Source organism: Protopterus annectens, chromosome 3.part1 (genome assembly GCF_019279795.1).
Source record: "Protopterus annectens isolate FY-2018-M chromosome 3.part1, PAN1.0, whole genome shotgun sequence".
Classification (NCBI taxonomy): Eukaryota; Metazoa; Chordata; order Ceratodontiformes; family Protopteridae; genus Protopterus; species Protopterus annectens.
The window spans coordinates 725,901,582-725,915,213 of NC_056732.1; the positions used below are offsets into that span (position 1 = coordinate 725,901,582).

General features: G+C 41.3%; 1 protein-coding gene across 1 annotated transcript in view; it reads left to right on the forward strand.

Annotated features, from left to right (window-relative positions):
- The window catches only part of LOC122798273 (Y+L amino acid transporter 2-like), a 1,371,252-nt gene that overhangs the window by 1,110,832 nt on the left and 246,788 nt on the right, over positions 1 to 13,632 (forward strand). Inside the window, exon 9 of the mRNA XM_044067080.1 lies at positions 2,866 to 3,049. Within this exon, the coding sequence (XP_043923015.1) occupies positions 2,866 to 3,049 (184 nt within the window). The remainder of the gene's footprint in view (positions 1 to 2,865; positions 3,050 to 13,632) is intronic.

The window sequence follows — 13,632 nt, forward strand, 5'->3', positions numbered from 1 at the left end:
TTAACCTTGCCCACCTTTAAATGCTCCCTTAAAGAACACTTTACAAAATCATGGGCCTATCTGCTCCTGCACCAATCCTGGCTGAACTTACTAAACTTCACTTACCCCTCCCCTCCCCCGACCTAACTCACACCTCATAAACCTCTCCCACCGCCTACTCCTCTACTTTATTTTGTTTTTCCCCATTACCTTACCCTATCCACTTTCTCTGCAAACCTTTACTCTGTCTTTCTCTTTCTTCCCTGTACACCTAAGCTAGAAGACGCCCTGCCCTTTTCTTATCTCCTTTTTTTCCATCCTTACTTCTATAACCTTAATATGAATAATCCTCTCTCATACCAAGACACCACTCAATTCCCCCTTCACTGTTCCTAATCATGTGATCTCTAATATCTTTCTTAAAAATCTTATTAGAATTGTTTCAGGTCTCATTTATCGTATACTAATATATGTAAAAGAAATAAGACTGAGTTTTTCCTCACATATTTTCTCCAACTCATGTTATTGTTTTTCATTGCATGCTACTATGAAATGTATGTTCTGTGTTTCTCACTGCAGCATTTTTTCACTGCTATGTTTTGTAAGTGTTACATGATACTTTGTGATTTAGAATATCTGTAATTGATTTTTGATAGCGTCTGATGTGGGGCTTTTCTCCCCAGGTCTTCACTGAAAATGGGAAGTTTTTGGCCCTGTCAGACTTTCCCGGTAAACAGGTGTCAAACAAATAATAAACAAGCAGAGTGAATTGGGTTGTAAACTCTATGCAAGCTGTGATAGTCAGGGAACTTGCAGTACAGCACGATCTATCCATGCAGGCTACCTATATTCCTTCAGAGCAGAATACACTAGCAGGCACTTGGAGCAGAACCAGTACACCCCATGAATGGATGCTGCATACAGTGGTCTCCATGGGGAAATCCTGAAGTAGATCCGTTTGTCTCCATTAACGACAGACAGGTGAAAAAATTCTTGCCCCAGGGGTCTTTGCAAAGGAACTGGAAGGTGGTTGCCTTTTCTTCATCTTGGACAGGTATTTCCCTTTATGCCCCCTTCCTTTCCTCTGATAACCAGATTTCTTTAAAAAGATCCCAAAGATAATATTGGTAACTCCATTTTGGCCCAGATAGTATCAATTCTCCATTTCACAAAAATGTCCAAGGGCAATTAACACAAGCTTTGCATAGGATAGACTAACTTGCACAGGACTGGGTGTCTTTGATTCACCCCAGTTAACAGATTCTTAATCTGACTAACCGGATGATGGAATTGTAATCTCTCTCAGACACGTATTTTCTGATGATTTGCTGCAGTTATTAAAAAGGCTTAGAAATCTGCTACTAAAAAAATTTATTTGGCCAAGTAGAAGTTTTCTAGGAGGTGCTGTAAACAGAACCATGACAGGTTCTACAAAATCTGTGTGAATTGCTGGAATGTTGTCGGTCTTATTCATCTATCAAGATTCAACTTTCAGCCATTTCTGTCTGTTTGCCCTTAGGACCACCCCTGTTTTCTTTTTCACAAGTGAATGAGTTTTTGAAGGGGTACTACACATTTGCCTATCTAGAAAACACGTGCTTTTTCCTTGGGATAAAAACTTACCCTTTTTCCTTTCAAACCAGCTCATATGGCTGATTTAAAGTTCCTGACTTGGAAACTAGTATTACTTATCGCTTTGACTTCAGCTAGAAGAGCGAGTTTCAAGCTCTTACAGTGATTCAAACTTACCTTACTTTTTGTAAGAATAGGGTATCCTTAAGAACTAATCCTTCCTTCATGCCTTCAGTGGTATCCTTATTTACCTTAAGCCAGACTATTCATCTCCCTTTTTTCCTAAACCAAATAATAAAGGAGAGAAAAGTTTGCATACTCTGAATGTTCACAGACAACTCAGATACTACATTGACATGACAAAGAACTTCAGAAATTCTGACCAGCTGTTCATTGTGTATAAAGACAAGAAGAAAGGACAACCAGTGGCAAAGCAGACTGTTTCCATTTGATTATTCCATGGTATCCAGTTTTGTTCTCATTGTGGAAAGACCCTTCCCTTCAAGGTCAAGAACCATTCAGCCAGAGCTATGGGCTGCTTCTAGAGCTTTTTTTTTTTTTTTAACTGTACACACTTTCACAAGCATTGTAAAATTAATACCTTCAGATAAGGTTTTGCTGGGTCTATTCTCCACAGGCTCCTAGACTCTCACCCTTCTTCCTCCCTCTGACTATCCACGCTTTGGTAATCATCCCATATAGCTTAGGCTACTGCAACAGTGATCAATATGATGAACACGTTACAGTTGTGTAAGTAAACTTACCATAATAGTTGATGATCAAATAGATCACTTTTGCAGTACTAACACCATCCCTTCTTCCCTGCTTCATGTCCTTTTGGTGGAGTTTTTGTTATTAAGGCTTATTCTACCTTATTTATCTGCCATGGTGGAGTTCCCGTTATCCTACCTTTATCCTTCCCTTTTTCTTGTCAGATGACTTTAAGACTCTCGCTTCCCTTGACTGACAGGCAGGAAAACACTAAATTTTGGTGCCCATACAGCTTTTAAACTGGCACACACTCATGCCTTCTGTGACATACTGGTGAATGGAGGGTGCCCTAAAGCCTTGGATACTGGCCAGACATCCGGTCCTTGGCAGGATACATCCCTTGTAGCTTAGACTACTGCAGCAGTGATCTTTTCGAGCATCTGTTGTCATGGTGAGTTTACTTGCACAGCTCTACGTTCTGGTGTTTGTGATACACTGAAGATATTTTTGTAGGGCTGTCTAGTGCTGAAGTAACAGTTGTGATAATACTTAATAAGTTTCATTTTAATTAAAGCAACTTTTTTGTTTTTGTTTTTTCTGCAGCTGAGCCTGTTCTTCCCTATTACATTCTGTTTATGCACTGTATTCCTGGTTGTTGTTCCATTATACAGTGACACAATTAACACCATGGTTGGAATAGCAGTAGCACTTTCAGGTGTCCCTGTATACTATGTCTGCATCTACCTTCCACCCGACAGACAACCCAGATGTCTACAGAAACTATTGGGTAAGTTTTCTGATCTGGCCAGCTTTCAGAAACTGGTTGTGTTTTTTTTTAACTTGGATATTGCAGTAAGTTAATATTTGTTGCTTTATATTCAAGCATCACCATTGCATTTTGGAAACTTAACTCAGATGTGGTGCATTATTTGAAAGGAGACCTCCCAAAAACTTCCGAAGTGTATTGGCAGCTTGTCTTTTTATATTTGTTTGTAATGTTTGTAATGATTGTTGAACATACTTTTTTTTTTCTTTTAAATTTATGTGATAGTTTATATATTTCAGTTTCACACATGTGAAGGTGACAGATGATAGGGCTCAAACCCAGGTTGTTTGGGAGCCCTCACTTTAACCACCATGCTACACTACCTCTTATAAAATAATTAGTTGTAGCAAAGAATTTTTCTTGTCTTATGGTCTTAAAATGCACTTCTTGGGTGGGTCCTGTGGTTGAGTTTATCATTTCCAGCAGGCATCTTATTTCCAATGCTCAACAGTAACATTGCATTTTGTAATGTATGCATTGGCTACAGAAGCACTTGTATTTCTTATGTGTTTGCCAGTTCTATTTTTCCACTCACACAGTTGGGTCTTGATTTTTGCTATTAAGTTTCTGCATCTGCATACATTATTTAAATTCTTTGTAGTAATTAGAAACTTGTCTGAATCCTGCATTGGGTGTAGTAAAGAAGCTTTTCGGGTGGTAAATCTGCATCTTGCATGTTTTCTGAATTCTTGCTAGGGTTAAGATTGTCACCATTTGGTGAGGATTTGAGCTTGCCCCTGTCTGGCATGGCAGCAGTGGAGGGCCTGGGAGAGGAATGCCGCCAGGACATCACCCTAATGGGTGCATCCTGAGAGGTTTGGACTGCTATTTGACAGTTGGTCAGCTCTGGACACCTATTTTTGTACAGCCTGGTCTCAGACAGTAGGGCCTTGAATCAAACAATCTCTCTGGACCAAAGTTTCTTGTGCTAGAACTGCCAAGCCCCACCAGGCTTAGGTGGTATTTATGGGAATGTGACAGCTTTGCAAAGATAATGTCTGTGAGCTGAATAACTCGTAAACAGTTTTGCTGAAAACCTGTCTTTAACAGAAATGACTGTAGACTTTCCCACTGTTGAGCAGCCATGGAGTTAGTACATGTAGGTAATGTGGTGGGGTTCCCTCCACATGAAGGGTGTTTTGGGGCTTATAAAAATTACCTTTGACTCCACCCTGTTTGAGAAGGAGCCATTGGGTGAGCCTGCACCAGGGTTCATGGCCTAGATGTGAGATAGCAGAATCCTGTTTAGATACTTGTCTGATTCTTGGTGGATCTGATGTTGCCTTTTCTTTTGCCTCAACATGTGTGTTAATTGGATCCAATTGGATTTGAGGCAAGTACTTCAGAATCTTGGATATGAAGCTCCAGCTTACCTCCCATAATGCCCTGTGGTACTAAGTGTCTTCAGACCTTATTTTCAGCTCTTCTGTGTCAGAAGTGTTTTACCAAAGCTCCATGGCTTTTCGCTAAATTTTTTTTTATTTTTAGTTTTCGTCATGGTTCTTCTCTCCCTTAAAAATGTTATATATATATATATATATATATATATATATATATAGAGAGAGAGAGAGAGAGAGAGAGAGCGCGCGCGCTCTGTTGGTACCTTAAACTGTTCTCCCCTGGCATGTGAACTCTGCTGTTTACCATTTTGCTGTTTTCCCTGTTTAAAGTTGTTCTCTGTAGTTGGTAGGTTTGGATTACCTTGTTTCAGTTGTTCTTTGGCTATTATAGTATGTGGATTTTTTTGTCAGTTTTGTACAGTAGTTGTACATTTTTACTGGGTCTGTTTTTCTAGTGTGCGCTGTATTTTTCCAGGTTTGCTTTGGTAGATAAGTCTTCCAGATTTTTGAAAGTCCTGGGGTGTAGTACTAAACGAAGCCCTCAGGGCTCACATGACTGCTCTATCTGCTGCCTAAGAGTTATCCATTTCGATACTAAACACCATGCATGTGCCTCTTTTGGGGCAAAGGCATTAGCCAATTGTTGGATCAAGTTAGTTTTGAAGGAGCTCCTTTCCACCTCTTTTTTTTAACTTCTTTCCAATCTTTAGGTTCACCTTCTCCTTCCATGAAATTTGTTGGCAAAAGGATAAAGAGAAGGATAAGTAGAAAGGAAAGATAAGTAAAGAGAAAAGGAGAGAAGCAGGGACAGAGGTCAAAAAAGTACCTGCTTATTCTTTGCTGAAGTTGAGCCTGCACAGAAGTCCTTAAGGCCTTTTACCTCATGGTCTCCCATTGTGGACCCAGTGTCCGTACCTCCCTGGTACTGATCACTGATTTCACCAGTTGTACCATCTGAGCTATTGTGGTCTCTACTGTTTGAGATTTCAAGTCCTTTTTTATCTGCCATGTCAGAGTCTGGTCAACTCCACATTACACAAGTAAAGAGAAAACGAAGAGAAGGACAGAGAGGTCACCAGGATACAACTATGTAATTCTGCTGAGTGCTTTAAGATGTCCTCCTTCACTGCCTCCTTTGATGGGTCCACTTTGGCCTAAAAGTTAGATGCGTTGACTAGGAGTAAATAGGATAGCAAGACATTGCTGAGGGATTTAGCTTTTCCATCCCTCAGAGGACCTTTTCTTAGAACTGGGGGGTGGGGGCTGCTCCTCCGCAAGTCCTAATAGATTGATCTGAAGTAGTTGACTTCATTTGATCTTCAATCTGTGGGTTACAGATCCTTATCGGATCCGTCATGGCCATAATTCCAACATCTGATGCAAGCGCAAAGCCCCTCCCCTTTCTCATAATGCCCCCGTCTCCTTCCTCCCTTCAGATGTCATTTGCCACTGGAAAATCAAGCAACGTGGTCCGAGCTCTAGACATATAGTGGGTAGTGTACGTGATGTTTTTTGATCTCTTGTCTACCGTTCTTAACGTTTCTCTCTCACTCGCTTTCTTTCTTTTCCCTTCCCATGAAAGTCATCAGTTAAAAAAAAAAAAAAAAAAAAAGCTTCTCTCTATTTTTTTTCCTTTTTGGCCTATCTCCTTTTGTGTTCTTGTGGGAGTGTGCCTGACCTATTTACGGATGTCTGAAGCCCCTAAATTAGGATTCAGGAAGTGCACAGAGTGTGGACATAAGCTTTCCCCAGCTGATGGCCACACTCTGTGTGTAGTGTGCCTGGGAGTGGAGCACCTTCAGACCTCCTGTCTTATCTGTGCTGGGTTCAGTCCCAGAGCACTGAAGGACAGGAGGGACAAATTGTTGCTGAAAGGACTATTTCCTTCCACGGGGCCGGTAGCCCCTACGACTCCCCCCCTCAGGGCAGCACCTTGCGGTCTGCTTCCTCTTCCCCGGCCTCTGACACTCAGACTCCTGCCAAGAGGTCTGGGGAAAGAGAGAAGATCAAGAAAGATGAGCCATGGAAGCGGTCCTCTGACTGCTCGGCCCATACTGGATCGCCAGCTAAAGTTAGGTCACCAACTAGACCCAGATCTCCCCGGTTTAAAGCCCAAGGTTCTCCCCTCAGTCGGAGGAATCGCAGGCCAGATCGACGGTTAGGTCCCCCCCCCCCCAAACCAGCATTCTAGACCATTTCCTGTGGCATCATTCTCCCACTCCACCCGGAGCCTCAGTGAAACAGAGCTGGACAAGATGATGCGGAGATGTATCCGCACTTAAATCCAGATGGGGTCTTGCCAGCACCCTCTCCATCTGGAGGGGAGAGCTCACAGTCCTTTTTTACGCCGATAACTCCTTCTCTGATCTGACCTGTGGTTTCGGAGCCCCTGGATCCAAGGACCCTCGGGGTCGGGGGGGGTCGGCGCTGACCGGTACCTTCTACCTCGATGCCTGCCCATTGCATTGAGTGTGTTGGATCCGAGTTCTCAGAGCCATAGTCTCTGGGTCAAACCTGAGGGATTGCTGTCGGCTCCGTGCCTTTCAGAGTGTAGTACTTCCCTTGGTATCTCAGCTCCTAGAGTCTCTCCTCCGACTCCCCTGTTGGGTTAGAGGGGAATGGTTCCAGCCAGTATTTCCCAGTAGGTCCACTCCCCATCAGCCTTTTATGTGGTGGAGAGGGTTCTCTCGGTGTCATCGAGACCCTTGACCATTTCGTCCTCTGACTCCATCCTGAATCTCTCTGCTTTGGGTATGGTACTGACCATCTTGTCATCTCGGGGACAGCTTGTGCCCATTTTGCCTCTGGAAGCTCAGTCCCACTGAGGAGGTTTCTCGCAAATGAACATGTAAGAAGAGGCACTTGGACCCCCACTGGAGTCCCTTACCGCATACACTTATTTGGAGGAAGGGGAAGGTTCCCCACAGTCCCACCCCCCCAAGGATGTCTCCTTTGGAGACATCATGGAATTCCTCCTTTAGAGGGGAAGGAGGTCTGCCCAGAAACCAACCTCGGACGAATCCGTGTTCCTGGAGGCATTCGACACAGGCCCATCCTCTTCTTGGGTGTCCCCTCCCACAGATCCTTTGGTGGATCTGATAACATCTCTGGCATGGAAGGAACTGGACACCTCGGAGCCTATCTCTAAGCGCCCAGATAAAATGCTTAGTCCCCCTTTGGACAGGGCTTGCTGGAACAAGGGATCCCCTGTGGATGCTATGGTTGTGACAGCTGCCACCAAGAAAGAGCTCGCTTAGCAGAGCTTTATGGTTCATCCTCCTGGTCGAGAGTCAAGAGCGTTGGACCATTTTGGAAAGTGGGTGTATGCTTCAGCGACCTTCTCTGTAAGAGTGCTGAGCTACATGGCACACGTCATTCGACTGCAGCGAGACTTGGTCAAGGAGATCGCTGAGTCTACCTCAGAGTCCATGTCGGTGGGGGATAAAAAGACTTTCTCCACTCAGATGGCCACTCTCAAGGCTGTGGCATATACGTCCATGCGTCTTCTCTCCCATGCCATGGAGGGAGCCGGTAGAGCATGCCAGTACTGGTGTTGCCATTAGGTGCCATGCCTGGCTCTGGCTTTGTCAATTCTCAGAACCCTGCAAGGCATAATTTCAAATGCCCCTTACGACGATTCTTCCACTTTTGGTAAGTCAGCCAAAGAGACATTGATCCAGAGTGAGAAAGACGGGAAGATGTTGTCTGCTGTCAGGATCTGCTTCTCCTCCCCTCGAAGATCATTCTCAAGGAATCAGCGAGAGATGAAGACGATGTGGTTCCTAAAGTCTCAGGCATTTTGCCAGGACACAAAGGACTCACTTTCTGCTAGAGGCAGAGGGGGTTATGATAGATGCTGCCCTAGGGGCAGAGGGTGTCCAAGAAATTTCAGGTCCCGAGAACCTTTTTAGACAAACCCGGGCATCTCTGGAGACAGTCGGGGGTCGACTATCGCTTCACCCAGCGGCATAGGAGTATGTAACAACAGATCGTTGGGTGTTGCAAATTATATCCAGAGGATATTCCATCCCATTCAGTGAACCACCATGAACACCGAAGCACCTCCCAGACATTCCACCCGCGCAAAGGGAGGAAACAGCTATAGAAATAGAAAAGCTTCTAAGAAAACGATTCATCAAGCCTCTCCTCCGAGACCAGTGCAGATCAGGCATTTATTTCAGGTTCTTTTTAGTGCCAAAAAAAATGGGGGCCCCAAGACCCATTCTGGATCTTTCCACCTTGAACCTGTCAGTAGCCAAGGCGAAATTCCGGATGGTCCCTCTTCAATCCATCCTGTTCTTTCTGCAGGTTAATGACTGGATGTGCTCGATCGACCTCCAGGATGTATACTGTCATATCAAGATGGACAGGTGCTCTCGGAGGTTTCTCCACTTCTGGCTAGGAGCCAATCATCAGTTCAGAGCCCCCTTCCCTTTGGTCTCACAACAGCTCCCAGGGTGTTCACCAAGGTTATGACAATAGTAACGGCTCACCTGAGGCTTCAGGGTATTCAGGTCTTCCCCTACCTGGATGATTGGCTCTTTGCTGCCCCTTCCAAGCAATTACTTTGCCAATAACACAAAAAGCCGACCGGACCCCTGTAGCTCGAACAGACAACCGCCAGGAACTCTGCAGAATACACACTGATGTACCAATAATTCACGCACCAGCCAGGCACCAGTCAATGGAAAAACTCTGATTTAATTACACAAAACACAGGTTTAGCGCTTTCATCTACACAAGGCAGACTTCTTCAGAACCAATAAACTCAGATTACATCTACATATTTATAGTAGTTTTGGCGCCAAAATCCAACATCATACATTCCCTATGATTAATAATAATAATACATACATAATACATTGTTACCTGTCCCTATAAAAGCTAATAAAATAAAAATAGCTTTTCAGTTTATACTAAATAATTTAAAACATAAATAAAACTTTTGACCAGTTGTAAACGACAAACCACTAGTCATAAATTGTAAAAATCTTTAGTGTAAAAAATCTTAATTGTACAGAATGGAAGTGAACAAATATAATAATAATATTTTATGTAAAATCAAAAGTTTTATTTATGTATGTATTATTATGTAGTTGAAGGAAAAATAATAATAATAATAATATTTTAAACTACTATTATTGGTAATATTAAAGTATTATGTTTATTAATGAAATCATAGGTTGTGTAGATGAAAGTGTTTAATCTGTGTTTTGTGTAATTAAATCAGAGTTTTCCATTGACTCGTGAATTGGTGTGAATTCATGGTACATTCATCAGAGCCTGCTGTGGCCTGGCGGTGTTGTGTGTAGCGGCCAGGCTCCCCGGTCCTTTTTGTTTATTCATCATGTTTTTCTGAAGTTCTGAAGTAATTGTATGGTTGGATCTCTGTCTTGCTCCATTGAGTAGAGCTGAAGAGCGGTGCTACGTCGCGGGAAGTCGTCGCTTCAACCGTCAAGACGACGGTCAGTAGTTGTTGCAGTTGGTTTCTTCTACCAGACCCCCGGTGGAAGCGGAAACACGGAGCCGGCTTCACGGGTGTGGACGTTACTATTAGTAACTGTAATAATAATAAAAATTGTGGACATTATTCTAAAATGATCATGAGAATGAAGAATGAATGATGATTTTTTTTTTTTTGCTATAATAGTGGTATGAAAGTTGAGATGATGATAGAAATGTAAAGTAATGTAATATTTCAATTAAGTCTAATTTTTATTTACTAAAAAAAACTTTAATTTTAAGGATGCCAAAATTGACAATGGATACCTTGAGAAATGCTTGTTTTAAAATATACAGTACAATGAGACAGTGTACTAGTTTAATAATTTGTTTTTCTTCTTTTCTTTTGTTTTTATAACATAAAAATGCTAATGAAATCAAAGCGAAAAGAAAGGGCCTACTTACGAGATTGAACAGTTACATCACGAAATTACACAGGACCAAAATTTTTTTTGCAAGATGGGAATTTGTTTGACAACAGTTTAGAGTGGCAAAACTAAGGCCTATGATTTTTAACACAGGGAGTTGGACAAATTAGAAGGGATTGAAGGCATATAAGGTACCAGGATAGATGAGAGCTAGAGAGCCCAACTATGGTTGGGATAAAAGAAACAAGAAGAAGAAGAGAGAATGAAAATTTTCAGGAGGGGGATTTCAATCATCAGCCCCCATATTCTTAAAAAGAAGATTATGAGTCAAGGACCCACAACCCCAACAAACATGAATACATGAACCTTAGTAAGCAAAGCAGCTTGTAGTTAGTGAAGTATGTGTTAGTGACAAGAAATCATCAAATGTCACGGTAGGCAATGTGAATAAGTATCCATACATACACGCTCATGGTTTAAGTGTACAACTACACAAGCGATATACATTACCCAGATTTTTAGTTTGTTTAGTAAGGAATGAAGTTCATTTTTCCATCGGCTAGATTCAACTTGTTTGATACTATTAAAAGATTACTACACTAGTGAGGGAAAAGTGCTTTTATTCCTACACATTTTAATTTAAATTGAATGATTTGACAGTAGTATTTGTAAAATGTTAATTCAATATATGTAAATATATTTTGAGATCTATGTTATTTTTTCTTTTTTGGAAACAACTTAACTAAGAGAGAGAGAGTGTTTGGATCAGATAGTGGAAAATAGTTGAATTATGATAATATGAGAGCAGGAAAAAGGGGGGTGGTAATTGATATATGAGACAAGTAGTATTGAATAAAGCTATTCCAGATATATTCTTTTTTTTCTCTTAATTATGAAGTGGTATCCCTCATTAAGATTAATAGTATTATTGGTTATCACAGAATAGATTTAACAATAGAACAATATCAACAACCATCTTAGACACAAGGTATGAGGATATATGAATTGCCCACCCTGTTATGGTTAGAATGGTATATATACCCAAAATCCAAATCCACAAGAGTGTTGAAATCTTTAGACCAACCTATTATTTCGGTTTTAAATTCCAAAACTTTCAACTTAGGGGTTGCAATAGACCACTGGTAAACACATATATAATAAAGTTCCACACTTAACCAAGGATTCTTGGGATTTTTTGAGTAAATTAAAAACGTGACATATGGTATGGTCCAGATTAACATTCATTACGATAGATGTCCAGGACCCGTTTTTCTTGCATTTCCTACACAACAGGTCTTGAAATACTTGAAAACAGTTTGAGGAAATATTTCCTGACCTCACATGGGACAACATTTAATATTGATATTGATGGGACTTGACTGCTCACATAATTAAATTCAGTTCCAAGGAGAATATTTTTGTAGGTAGGTATACCTTATTTGGATACATATATAAGTAGTAATACTTGGTTCTAAGTCCAAAAAATTTTCAGGAAATCTACCTTCTCCAATGATTACATACAGTTTGGTAGTTGCCATCCCCCTTACATCTTTCGTAATGTTCTTAAGGGACAGTGCATTCGTGTTGCAAGAATGTGTTCCACAAGACAGGACATGGAAGATCAGATGAGCATTGTTTCTAACATGTTTTTGGCTAGAGGATATCCCGTGGAGATGGTGGAGGATGTGACCCAATATGTTGTTAGATCATGGGGAGACAAATTTGTTCCTCTGTTAGGAGGCACATTTGTAGGTAAGAACTCCCAAAAGCAAGTGGTTGGTGATAGAATGAGTGTGTTCAAGACTTCTGTTAACATCAAGAGGATTGTTGAGGGGGGAAAGAAAAAGGATTTGTGGAAAAACAAACATGAGCACACAAACAAATGTGGTAGGTGTAGGTACTGTGTCAGTACATCAATGAGAGAAAGACCATTAAACTGTGTAATAAAAATAGAACTATATGTTATGGTAGAAAAGGGAATTGCAATTCTATGCGTGTGGTTTATTTGGCTACTTGTTCCTTCTGTCAGGCATACTATATAGGAAAGACAGAAATATATGAACATCTGTATTAAATCAAAAAAGTTGACATGAACAACGCATTAAGTAAGCACATCAGTGAAAAAGGCCCCCATCACTGTTTTACATTTACAATTATTGATCAAATAGGGATATAGGATTGTCCTGTTTAGAGACAAAATGGCAGATTTGTATTAGTATTAAACCTTTTTTACTTTTGGACCGTGGCTAATACCTCCTTTAAATATATGAAAGTTTTTTGAACATAAAAAATTTTTTATTATGATTGGCATGTTGTAGTGCTTGGCTTATCACTATTTTCCAGTATATTTGTGCATATTCTTCATTCTTCATTTTTCACTCTTCAACTACATTTTTACACATTCCATTCTGTGCAATTAAGATTTTTTACACTAAAGATTTTTACAATTTATGACTAGTGGTTTGTTGTTTACAACTGGTCAAAAGTTTTATTTATGTTTTAAATTATTTAGTATAAACTGAAAACTATAAATATGTAGATGTAATCTGAGTTTATTGGTTCTGAAAAAGTCTGCTGTTGTGTAGATGAAGCGCTAAACCTGTGTTTTTGTGTAATAAAAAAGTTTTTTTTCAAACTGGTGCCTGGCTGGTGCGTGAATTATTGGTACATCAGTGTGTATTCTGCAGAGTTCCTGGCGGTTGTCTGTTCGAGCTACAGGGGTCCAGTCGGCTTTTTGTGTTATTGGTTTGTTCATCACACATTTACTTTGCCAAGCCAGTGACCATTTCCTCTGGGCATCACCATCCGTGTCAACAAGTCATCACTGGCCCCGGTTTAGATCTTAGACTTCATCGAGGCTCGGTTGGACACGATTCAACTGAAAGTTTTCCTCACCCCAGACAGGATATACAGTCTCAAATTGCATGTTCTGTACGTTCTTCAAGCCCAAGTTCCGACAGCAGAAACAGTACTAGGGGCATTGGGGTCTATGGCAGCCACAATCAGTCTATTACCCTTAGCTCGCCTTCACATGTGGATTCTCCAGTGGACGCTTGGTGTTCAGTGGTCCCTGTTAGATCTGCCATTGTCAAATCCCATTCAAATCTCCCGAGTGTGCGGCAACTCTCTTTGGTGATGGATTCAGTCCCCAGATCTAATCAGTGGACACCGTTTTCTTCCATCCTTTCCCAAAAACATGGTGACCACAGATGTCTCCCAGCTAGGGTGGTGGGGGGGGGGGGCATTGCTCGGGAAGGATGGTCCAAGGAACGTGGTCCCCACTCGAGACCAGCTTTTGCATATCAGTGTCCTAGAGATGAGGACAGTCCTTGCT